At 34.7% G+C, this 13,437-nt stretch overlaps 1 protein-coding gene across 1 annotated transcript in view; it reads left to right on the top strand.

The window, feature by feature from the left end:
• LOC150105764 (teneurin-a-like) overlaps positions 1–13,437 on the top strand; it is a 400,598-nt gene that overhangs the window by 316,028 nt on the left and 71,133 nt on the right. The window contains exons 16-17 of the mRNA XM_090394550.1: positions 2,973–3,261; positions 8,098–8,365. Coding sequence (XP_090250676.1) covers positions 2,973–3,261; positions 8,098–8,365 — 557 coding nt within the window. The remainder of the gene's footprint in view (positions 1–2,972; positions 3,262–8,097; positions 8,366–13,437) is intronic.

The following is a 13,437-nucleotide window of genomic DNA, read 5'->3' on the forward strand; positions in this document are numbered from 1 at the left end:
ATATGACTTGGTCATTATTCCCATTTGCAGTACTATTCTTTGGTAGTTGTATTTTCGCGTTTGTTATATTTTAACCTGTGCTTATCCTGAACTACATCTGAGAAAAGAGAAAGTAGAAAGGTTCTTATAATGGAGGTTAAGGGATAAATATATTTAAACATTTTGGACTGTCAACTGAACCCCAACATCGGTCAGCATTGAATGAGTTTCTTGCACTGGTAGCGGCATTTTCAAAAACAAGTCCTGATTTTCGATTATGTGAGACAGATAAGCAAATAAGCAAAAAAAAATAAAAATAAAAAAAAGGAAATATAATATTTCTGAATTATATTTTATTGAAAACAAGAAGCTATCTTGTCTTTATCAGGACCCCAACCTCCATTTATAATAGTGTTCCTATAGAAAAATATCTTTCGTAATCCGATTAGTTCAGGAATACATCGGATAACCATTTAAAAATCCTAAGGCAAGTCCACGTAAGAATCCATTCCCTGTTTTGCCTTGCTCATTTTGCAAAAAATAAACAAACAAACAAAATTAAAATAAATAAAAATAAAAATGTGACACCCGAATTAAGAGTAAAGATAAAGTGAACTGAATTTCATTAATGAAGATCTGCTTGTTTTAGTTAAACAATCTTGACAGAAAAACAGATAAACACTTTTTCTGAAAAGAAGAAAAAAATGTCTACCTCTTTGTTTATTTAAAACAGAAATGCATTTGCCTACAGAGTTATTGGATGTTTTTTCGTCACCTGTTACTCTGTTATTTCATTAGATAGGCTCTGAGCCTGAAAGCTCCTTTCTGAAAATTATATATACAGTATAACAGCCAAAGATAGAGTCGTGAAATGACCAAAATCGGACGTAGTCAAAATTAATATTTCGTCAGTTCAATGAATAATTGCGTCAATGGCAGGTCTAAAACTATGCACTGTAAATATTCACATAATTCTTTATAACAGTTCGATTAAACTAGATTACTAATTTCTTCCGCAACATTAATAACATACTGTATAATGCTATAGATATCTATAAAGTAAAGAAAAGATCAACAACAGTAGGTTATATGTAAACATGTTCTGTTGAGGTTTCAAGGATATTCTTTACTGCGCTTTCAGATTTTTTCACTTTTATTTCAGCAACTTATTCAATACAAAAGTTAAAGTACGAGAGTTAAAGTTGCATTAAAGATTCCTTCCTGTTAAGAAAAGTAGACCTGAGGTAGACTTTTAGTACCACAGCAACAGGGTGCGGAAATAACTGTTCACCTTGTTATTCAATAAACTAGAGGAGGAGGAGGGAAGATACTTCACTCACAAAACACCGGAATATAACGAAATACACGGGAAATACAGTAAGAAAATATATACAGAATTAAGCATAAGAAACGTTCTCCCAAAGTTGCATAATTCACTATGGCAAAATGTCAGCAAAAATATGAAGACGTCAAAGAAACAGATACAAAATAAAAGCGAGAGATATCATATGTTAATAAGGCATTCTGTTATAATCAGTATCATATTATATTATATTATACATTGAGTTAAGTTTTACATTAGGAACACCCACCTAATAACGCGTTGGTCTACCTCTGTGCAATCACGGCTCGCAGACGCCTAGGAACAGATTCAACAACTGCGTTGCAGCCACTACGCTGCAGCAACTCCGTCAGTTCATGCTCATTCCGTGGAGGAGGATAAGCAGTTCTCACATCCCCTTCTAGCATATCCCACACAGGTTCAATTAGGTTACAGTAAGGGGAATTTGGGGGCCAAGGAGGCAGTGTGGCGAATTCGTTGTCATGTTCCTCCAACCACTGAGTAGTTATACGAGCCCGATGACAAGGTGCGTTGTCCTGCTGAAAGATGGTACTGTGGTCGGAGTAGACCAGAGTGGCAGATATGGATGGAGATGATCGGTAACAGGTCTGTAGCGTTCACCATTCAGTGTTTGTGGGATGATAACCAACGGATCTAGGGCATGCCAGGAAAACCTGTCCAGACTATAATAAAACCACATCCACCGGCTTGTTGAACCCGAACTGCAGCAGCAGCAGGAAAAGGGAATATCACTCCAGATGACCTTCTTCCATCTGTTGAGGGTCCATTACAAACGTTCCTTGGTTCATGCGAGGCGTTGTTCGCAATGCCTGGCCATCATCATGAGCACCCTTGTTGTTCTCTGGCTGTGGAACCCCCCAGGCAAAGCAAGGTACGGCACATGTTGGATGTGGAAATCTGTCGAACTACCCCGTAGGTGTACTGGTGGGTGAACTGTGTGACTATTGCACGTCGTTGCTGACATACCAGTCGTGACACCGTACACGCACCTCTAGGATCAACCATGCGTCGCTGGCCAACGTGAGCCTTTTTGCTGGATGTCTGTTCATGGTTAATCCATTCCTGGTTCACCCTTGATACAGTAGTACGGGAGCAACCAACATGTTCGGCTGTTTCCGAAATACAATGTGCGTTTCACCTTGTATTTCGTTTCAAATACATGACCGCAGACATGTAGTTGGGCCCCCCCTAAGGGCTCCAACTACATGTCTGCGGTCAAACTGGCTTACATCGCCACGTTTCTCTGTTTTGGCAAATGTTTACTGATTACGTATCGAGGAAAGGTGTGCCCATTTATAGTAATTGTTGATATCACGTTAATATCACGTGGTACTTCGTTATCGCACCGAATATGTAAATCGGGGGGGGGGGGTTGTTCCTAATGCAAAGCTAACTCAGTGTGTTGTTACGAATGCACTAGGATGGCACCAGTGGTCTATAAATTAAAAGACAAGCAAAAATAACAAACTTGTGGTCTTCCTACTACCTCTTCGCATGAATGCCCAAGGGTATTCATATCATATTCGTGTTACTCACATTGCACTAGACGTGTGTTTCTTATTTTTATTATTATTATTATATTTCTATATAAGCACTTCAAAAATCTGCATGAATATTTTCTCTATTACAGGTTCGACATTCTAGTCAACGGCGGTGGTGCAGTTACTCTTCAGTTCCAAAGAAACCCTTTCCACCCGATTAAAAGGACAGTTATGGTACCATGGAACCTAGTGATAGTGATGGGATCTGTGGTCATGTCTGCAACAACTAATACGGAGCAGCATGAAGATTTACTGGAACATCAAAATCCGTGCCTTGATCATGATTATGACGTCATGAAACCAATCGTCTATCAGACCTGGAGGCCAGGTTCTCAAGGCGGATGCACTGAGACCAGCGCAATTATGGCTGAAACCCAGGTATAATTCTTTGCATGTCTTCTCTCATAGAATACTCTTTTATCAATCATTTGATTTCGTGAGATGGATACACCGTCTGCTTAAGAAACACCCATTCTTTAAAATTTATAATTCACCGTAGCTCAGGCGGTTTCGACGATGTTCTTTGGTTGGAAAGACATGGGTTCGAATCCTGTCTAAGACGGGAAGAACTTTTATCAGGGCTTATCATGTGAAGGAGAATTATCCGGATCAATACAGAGGTGGTAAGTGTTTTATTCGGAAACGGGCTTTTCACCCCTTAAAGCAGGTAGACTGGCGTCTGTTCCTCTAGTCATAGGAGACCACATGAAAACGGATTAACCACTCCATCCCGCTGAATCTGGTATTGAAAGCCTTCACGGTATGGTGCAAGTCTGCGCATTAGGATCCCTATATTTAAATTTCACGGAATATGTACTCGAAAGTATGACATTATTCCGTAAAAAATATATTTTGGATTATGGTATGTATTTTCCTCAAAATTTATGGAAATGCAATTGAACTTATTTCTAACGAATGAAAAGAAGGAACCCATGTACCAGATATATGCTACCCTGTTTGACCGACCAGAAAGAGTACGCGATCTAAAAAAAAAAAAAACGAATAGATTAGAATCCTACCACGAGAATTCGAAATCTTTCGAACACTGACATTCACTGGTGGCGTGAAATGGCTTGAAACACTTTTATATTTGGTAATGGATTTCCGAGTCAAGTTCGTCTGCCAGAACTCAAAGTATCATAGGGTACCTAATACTTAATAAGGTACCCTGCTATAATAATGATAATTAGGTATCCTAGGAAACCTAATTATCATTATTATAGTTGATAAAATTAGTCGGCAAAATCAAATTAATTAATAAATAAAATAAAACAAATTCAATAGCTGATCCTATCGAATAAATGTTTAATAATAACCGATAAACATGATTTTATCATGTTTATTTGTGAACAGTTCTATTTTCCAGACGAATGCTAATAGTCCATCATGAGACAACGATGTCAATTGTAGGTGATTATTTTTTAAACGTCTTCCAACTGAAATGTAAGAACCATATGATTTTAAATCAAATTAATATGCTTTATAAATTACGTAAATTATTTATGAATATTCTGTATTTTCCTCCAATCGAAAGAGTTCCATGTTACACATATTTCGTCTTATTCTTATACAAAAGAAGAAATATGTTACACATATTTCTATATATGACGTGCAAAAACAAAATATCACTTTAGTCAAACACAGCACAAATACAACTACTGTGAAACCATTTGTTTCCTTTCTAATTTGGAATTATTCTGGCTAGTTCGTTAGAATATACTTATTAAATAAGAGATGCATGAGAAATATGCATTACATTATTAGGTGACAGTAAATCTCATCTAAATAAAACAAACTTACCGTGATTTTCATTTTTTAAAAAAACACTTCTGCTAATGAGAGAAGAAATTATAGGTACTATGAAAGTAAACATTACGACAGAAATCTTCTGCTCCTTTACTAAATTTAAGAACGGTTGCGCCCCCTTTATAATATTACTTAAGAAAAATATGCATTTTATTTTACTACGCTGAAATATACATTTTCGTTAAACTGATGTTTTTCCCCTTAAATTAATTTTGACTAAACATGTTGTGTGTTCCATTAAATTAACTTGTAATCTATTTTCTCGGTTTCATTCAGTGAAAAAAAAAACAGATGAACACACACACACACACACACACACACACATATATATATATATATATATATATATATATATATATATATATATATATATATATATATATATATATATATATATATATGCGTGTGTTCATCTGTTGTTGCTGTCATATGTTCGTACCTCTTTTATCAATGCATGCTGGTTACTGAAAGCACTAATATTCTGGTAATGACGAAAGTGAGACCAGCTACCATCTGATTTCCAAACAATTAAATCTAAAGAGTATCGTCTACAAAGTGAGGAATATTTTTGTTATTAAAAAATGTAAAATGTCTATATTTGCTAATTTAATTCGAAAGGTGAATAAAATTTTAAAGTTACCAATAGTTAAAACAGTTTCAAATTACTTTTCCATAAAAGGCAGAATCAAGGTTAAAAAAAAAAAAAAAAAAAAAAGTTAAAAAATTACACATTCTTTAATTCGCACTCCGGCACATTTTTGAGTAGACATCAAAATGGAAATTATAAAAATAACTGAAAAGGAAGATATATATATATATATATATATATATATATATAGGATGAAAACCTCATAGAGACCGACTAGATAGCGCATTAGATGCTATTTGAGGAACTGCTTGCAGCAATTTATGAATACATAGCGAATACAGTTAATTTCGCCGGAAGTCCTCAGTCAAGAGAGAAAGTTAAAAGATTTAAGATGTAAAACGATGTCGAAAGAATGAGATAAAATCGCTCCAAGAAGGAAAAGAAAACATAAAACAGGTGGTCTAGCTCAAAAAGTTAGGAGCACATGTGAGGTGTATAAAAAAAAAAGAAGGGAGCTAAGTAAAGAACAAGAATGTTGAAGATTAAGACTAGGAAGACATACCCGCCGATGTTAACAGTAAGTGAAGTTTTAAGAGATCGGCGACTATAGCGGAATGTGTTAAACACTCCGGTGTAAGAAAAAAAATATTTAAAGGAAAAAATGGAATTTCAGCAACTGAACATAATTTTTCAGAATACGATGGTTTGTGGGTCGAAAAAACTTTGTGGGGCCTAAAGACTGAAAGAGAAACTTTCCGACGTGAAAACGAAACTACTAAAAGTATGAAAAGAAGAATAAGTCTCTTTGATGACAAAATTATTAATTCGAATTTTTGAAAGTAAATAAATCTGCAATGCGAAATACTACCCAAAACTTCCCAGCAGTGACTTAGGAATGCTTCGTTATTGGAGCAGATGCTAAGAGTGTCGGCATCAGGACACCTACGTAATATTGTTGAAATTATTGTAATATGATAACTTTGTCTGTATGCATGAATCTTCCGACTGCATTATTCCTAAAATGTTGGTCGCTACATTCCAAAGATCTCTAAGCAATTTAAGTTTAACAAAACGTAATACAAATTCTTTGTTTTTTGATGTCATATTTCGAAAATCACAAAACATAAATAAACAACCAAGTAGTTAAACGTGATTAAATACAAGCTTCTGACACCATTCAACACACTAACTCACAAGAAAGAAATACATTGTCCAATAGCTAGCAGTTGAAATCATACTACCAGCCGAACCTCCTACATATACATTCCAGATACTTTTGGATAGCTCTCTTGTACCCAGGTGTATAATGTAAGTTTAAGACAGAATTCGAGGGGACTCTGTGTTTATGTTCATTTGTTATAGCTTAAAGTGGTGCAATTACAGAGGAAGCTGAGTATGTTCTGTTTATTGAGTATACTGTTTTGCTCACGCAGAACAGGATTAAAATAATAAGAAGGTATTTTGTTTAAGCTCATATTTTAAATGAGTAAACTATGTTAATAACACTACATTTCTGTAATTTCGTATCAACGCATTTTACTTTAATAAGTATTCTTCGTTAGATGATGAATACTTTAAATATACGCAGAATGTAAATAAATATAATTCGTTGTATCATTCACATCTTCTTCGTAAGTGCCTTCATTATAATTTCATTTCATAATGTAGGGCCATATGTTTTTCCTCTATGATAACCACGGTAACATGTTTATAAAGCAGTATAAACACATATTCACCATTAATGTAATGAAGTCTGATTAACTGACAACGAACTGGTACTGTGAGATGACATCTTGCACTACTCTGGAATATATCAATAATTGTCGATTGGGGGAAAGTAGACAGGAAAGAGCGATTAAATTACATCCATCAGACTCATCTAATAGTTACACCAAAGATAAAGCTTTAAAGATTTTTTTCACGTACGTATTCCTGGTGTTGTATGAAATGATTTACTAACTTTGTCAGTTCTTTTTACGATCACTTGAAAGGGACTTTCATCAAAAGCAGAAAAGGAGTACCTAAAACAAAAAACTCTTCATACTATGAAAATGGAAGGATCTTTCATCACGTATTGTGTAACTGATACAATTGCCTACCACACTATCCCCATCATGGGATTTACTTGTTAACACTTTTAACAGTAGACGAATAAATGTTCTTTAATGCACCGGTTTTGATGGCGTTAGCGGTGACTAAGATGGTAATTGTATGAGCGGTAGAGATGATCCTGCAGCGTGAAGACAATAAGTGTATTTCCTAATGCAACTAACAAAATTATCCACCGGCAACCATTATTGGAAAGTGTGGTCTAAATGGGTTCCAAGAGAGCTGACAGCGGAGATGAAACAGTAGTTGGTAGATAAAGGAAGCGCGCTATGAGCGTCATTCATGGTGGATTTCTGCTTTGAATGGTGACTTGGGAATTAAACGTGATGCACCATTTGTACTCATAAAATACTTGCGTAATAATGTTTGGTCCTCGAGCAATTTACTTGTACTGTGGTTATTCCCATTCGGTCTAACAAGCCAAAACTTTTCGTCGACTTTTATAATTTCTCTGAAGAAGAAAGAATCCATTTCAACAGTCGAACGCATCGCTCATCGGTTAGAATTGAATTTATACCTTTTGATTTATGACAGTTTAAATAAATGACATAATTAAAGTTAGAAATATGTCCTGAGAGTAGACGGACATTTTTCTAAAAGTACTTTAAAAATCAATACGAAACATGAGTCGTGGTTAATACTGCTTTTCAACTTGATTTTGTTAATCTATAATTGAGAATAAATGTTAATTGACGAAATTTTGTTTCCAGGTTTTACAAGAGAGTTTTTCCATTCCTGGTTCGGACCTTCACCTTGTTTACCATAGTAGTCACGCACAGGGATACATGTCGACTATCCATCTACAGCTCACTCCTTCAAACATACCAGTCACTCTCCGTCTGGTGCATTTGAGGATTGTGGTAGAAGGAATTTTGTTGGAGAAGGTATTTGAAGCAGACCCGGACATCAAATATACATTTGCTTGGAACAAGAGGAATATATACAAACAGAAAGTGTATGGTCTTACCACAGCTAGAGGTAAATTATTATTATTATTATTCTAGGAGACTAATAATAATAATAAATTATTATTAATTTATGCTTTATACCTTTGTTCGATGTTGTTTTCATATTTAATACTTTTTATCAGATATTTCAAAATATCTGATAAAATTATTTCTAAAATACAGAATCACGTTCTGAATATATATATATATTTCGATAATAATAATAATAGTAATAATAATAATAAAATGATCCGTAATCAGTTGCTGATTGTCTGAGATAATGAAAGACTCAAATAATTAGTGAACACGAAAAATTATCTTTTGTTATAACAAGCCAAACTTCTGCAATGTAAGAAATATCTTCAAGAAAAGAGTTACAGTGATTTGATGAGTTCCCGAGAGGTGGCGCAGATGATTTCTTTTTAAAAACCGCCATACAATTGATATTTTATCTCGTTGCCATTATTTGTAAAACCGAACCAAGAATTAATCAGAATGAGAATTAAAAGGAAGTTATCACTACATTATTAACAACGCTTGATATTTAACTGATGCAAGAACATACAGGAACTAAAGTTTAAAAGATTAATCCTCCATCACTTTTAAGATTTTTTTTAAAGCGTTTTATGTAAGTAGACGCGAGTCACTGAAAACAATTGTCAGTTTGATAATTAATATTCGAAAATAGGTTAAAAATGCATTTTATGTTTATGTACGACATAGAAATAGGCATGTTTAATACAATATTAGGTTTATTTTAATCAAGAATTTTAAACAGGCCGATAATGTTTATTAATTATTTATTTACTTTAAAAAGGAATATAGGAATACTAAGAATAGAACCACACTGCATTGTAGTGTGGTTCTATTCTTACTCGATTAAAAAACTGAATTTTCTTCCTCAATAATTAGTACAGTTTCGTAGAAAAGGCTAGTAAAACATTTGATTAAAAAAAAAGAAGGATGTTTCTCCACTTAAATGTTAAGAAGACAGCACCAAATCTAAGATACATAAGTCACTTTGATTTCACATTGCATATATTGTTAAAATGCAATTGTTTGCATACACACATATACAGTATATAGCTTCACATTATTTTTTTACGTAATCTCTACCTCTGTTGAAGCACTTTTTCCCATCGGGGAACTAATGGTTGGCAAAGAAATCCTGATAAAGTGACTTTGATCCTCACCTCCGCAGTAACATCAGCATCACTCTTTCAAGCCATTGTCCCGATAAATGCGTTCCGGGAGTTCGAAAAGAGATGTAAGTCAGACGGTGTCAGATCCAATCAGTGTCATTTATCAGCATTCCCAATTCATTTCGACTAACAGCATCCCTTACATTATCCAATGTGTACAATAGTAATACACTGCAAAAAGCCTCAACTCTGGGGGGAAAAGTCCATCAACAGCATAGCATGTGCTTTTCAAGGGTGTTTTCATTATTTTTTTTCTTCCCATTCCCCAGCGATGGGAGTGTTTCGACGTTTTTATGCTGGGAATCTGCCACGGAATCTTTGACTCGGGTGTGAAGTGATGAATCGAAGCTTCATCCTTAATTAGAATTTTGTCTAGGATGATCTAATAGTTACGTTACGTTACCGATCAATGTTCTATGCAGAAGCCCATAAACATTAGGTGTGTGTGTGTGTGTGTGTGTGTGTGTGTGTGTGTGTGTGTGTGTGTGTGTGTGTGTGTGTGTGTGTGTGTGTGTGTGTGTGTGTGTGTGTGTGTGTGTGTGTGTGTGTGCTCACCTCCCCCTATACTGTTTCAAAACCCGATGCGTTACCTCAAACAAAAACAGGTTTCTTTATCATGACGTGTTTACTATGTACAACAAAACCCTCAACGAATTTGAATCAGTGTTTTGCCACTGTATGCAGAAAAATGAATCACACTTGTCACATCTATTTTTATCGAACTCTACAGTCATGCAACTAATTTGTTGTGATTGTTTACGTGCACATACAGGTCTAGCTTCTTCTTCTGTTTGAATGCAAAAATTATGGATAAATATCAATAATTATAATTAATCTAATTAATACTACAGATAAGTAATATTCATTCTAACAAGAGTTATGTTCCTCTGTACCTTAATTTTTAAAAGCATTGCACCTTATTTTGTTTTCATTCGTCGTCATTTTATTTTCACGAGAGGCTTCGAAGTAGGAAGTTACCTAGACGAGAAACTGTTTTCAATTATTATAATAATAAATTACATATACGTCGCTGTTATAATAGAATTTGTTACACTTAACTAAAATTCAACAGGAGAACTTTTTGTTATGTCGCCCATCTTTGGATAAATGCCATAAAAGTTCGGGAAAACTCAACTGGTTGCTCTTTTTAATATCTCCAAGACACCTGATGAACAAATGGCCATTACTTTAAGAAACTTAAAACAAGTCACATCTTATATTCTGTCTTCTGATTTGTGCAACTGGGTTGCTCATTTTTTCTATCGAACACTGCGGATTATGATGATGACTGAATCTTCAAACTGAACCTTTATAAGAATGCTAAAGTAACATAGGACTGTTTTTAATCCTAAATTTTTTCTTTTGTGTCTATCATCGACAACAATGATGGCAGTACATTACTCTTCCTAGTTTGACAAACCTTGCATTAAACAAATTACTAAAAATCTATTTTTACAAGCTTTAATCCAGATCTCCAAAACATTTTCCAATGGTGGTTGATAATATGGTTAACTATTAATGGTAGAAAAAAAAACTGAATCCTGTCTTATTAGAGCAAAAAATAACCCTTTACCCCGTTTTAGTATGACAATACCGAAATCGCTAGACACGATAAGATTTCTCTTATTAAGAAAACTCTAACCTACACTCGTTCTTGGCATAAAAATATCACACGCATCGCCTCCTCAGTAGCCATTAAATTTTTAGAGAAATTGGGTTTTCTCTTTCTAAGCGTTTCTTGACCTCTGAACGACTATTAGCACTACATAAATCACAAATCCGTCCAACGAGTGAATACTGTTGTCACATTTGTGGGGGGGGGAATGATACCATTAAGAACTCCCTTAAAATCCTTGATCTCTCAGTACACATGGTAGCAATTAAGTTGATTAATGACCCATCAGGTGCACATTCACATAGAAGTTCACTTGTGGCTTCTTTCGTTTTCTACAGATATCTCGATGGTCACAATTAATCAAAAGTGGAATATTAGTAATTTTCCCCACTTTCCTCTAAATCTATTAACGCATGCGCAGCTACTACTCAATACTTCTTCAAAGTTTTACTATAAATCCACAGAACAAATGTTTCTTTCTGTTTCGATTATTCCTTTTATAAGGAAGACAAGAAGTAAATACACAAGATCGAAGACGGTCCTTGGGAAAGTTTTCCTCGTATGTATTTTCTGAGTACCATTAGTAGTTATTCGAAAGTTGTAAAAAATATTTGATTTACTAGATCACTGAGGAGGTGATGCTTTATAACTATGACAAAGATTGGAGGTTACAGTTTACATTACAAAGAGCATGTGATCGTTTGCCGCATGCAATTACCGTAATTTCTTATCACTATTTTAAACTTAACATTATATTTGAGGACATTAATTAAGGGGTATTAGATCCCACATCGTTTTAAAACCGAATAAGAAACTCAAAGATTGGAATCAGAGAGTTTCATGCAGAATATAGTATAACAAACTATAAAAGTATCGGCGAATACTAGCGTGAGCTAAATGCAAGTAGTCTGACAACGTAGTACAAACACGGGCAACTCGTTGCAAAGGTGGGGAAAGTTCTGATCGCTAATCTTGGTATTTTCCATAATGTAAAAACACATTTCCTAGGAAATGTATGCTGTTATTACATTATGGCAGGAGGTCACTACCCAGACCGGTTTAAGCCTTTATTGAGGCTTCATCAGTGAGTAGCTAGACCAATTAATACCAAAGGGTATAACGAAAAAAACTTTATGGAAAATACCAAGATTACTACTAAAAGAACGATGGCTAAAAACACAATTAATAATGAATCAGCACCAGTTACGAGGCACAGCCATGAGTTTAGTTTAACAGATTTTCATAACAATAATTTGTTATACAAATAAATAACTTGGTTATTTCTTTAACTTTGAAATTTAAGTTTTATTTGTGCATATTCGAAAATCTGTTTTAAATCCATATCAAGATTACATGAGGAATGCACAGTTAATCAACACAATAATATCTTAAGTGTCAAACTTAACCTAGATTTCGTGTACTGCTGTCGTTATAAAAATAAGTCAGGTTTGCTTTCCTATGAATTGCCCAATAAAATGTTAAATCCTTCCTGACCTGCAATGCACGATCGACCTTTCTCAGCACTACGCACGCCACACTAATTCCAAGCAAAGATTATCCCTCATATATAGAGAGAAGTACGGCTATTCTTACAGGAGTTTTCATTTCGGGGGCGTCAAGTTGGGAGTATCTCTAGACACGGAAAGCAGTAAAAGAACGGATCTCGAGCAAGGAAAGTATGTCACACTTATCTACCAAAGGGCTTGCAGCGCGACCGTGTTCAAGACACCACTGGGCTACATCCACGAGTTAGGGTAACAAATCACGGGTTTACAACCCAGTGCAAGTTCGCTTCTGAAATTACAACGCCGTCATCATTCGGGAAGGAACAAAATGTTCTTTACCTAAGTTATAAAACTGACCTCGCGTTAATTTAACAAACGCCAATAAAAGTCAGACGGGAAGGTGATATTACTACTTCATGAAGTATTAACGTATTTGATTATCAGTGTGTCCAACACCAATGAAGTAACTTTTTTCAGATCTTTTCTGGAGATGTTGAATTTGAAGAAGAAGATAAAAAAAACTTTATAAATAATCCGAATCTTTTACATAAGATATTTGTCAATGTGTGATTAGAATTAGTTTTTAGTAACTAAGAAATAATCTTAAGTAATTTCATTTCTCTAATATATATTTAGAGTATTAGCCCGGTTAGCCCAAATGGCAAACAGCAGACTATAAACGGTTACTTTTACGAAATTAACAGGAAGAAATTATGTCTTATTTATTACTTTATTTTTTTTTTTAACTGACAGTCTGACAGAGAACAGATATACTCAGGAA

This window comes from Typopeltis vanoorti, chromosome 6, assembly GCF_054136105.1.
Source record: "Typopeltis vanoorti isolate ZY-2024b chromosome 6, IOZ_Tvanoo_1.0, whole genome shotgun sequence".
NCBI classification, from domain to species: domain Eukaryota; kingdom Metazoa; phylum Arthropoda; class Arachnida; order Uropygi; family Thelyphonidae; genus Typopeltis; species Typopeltis vanoorti.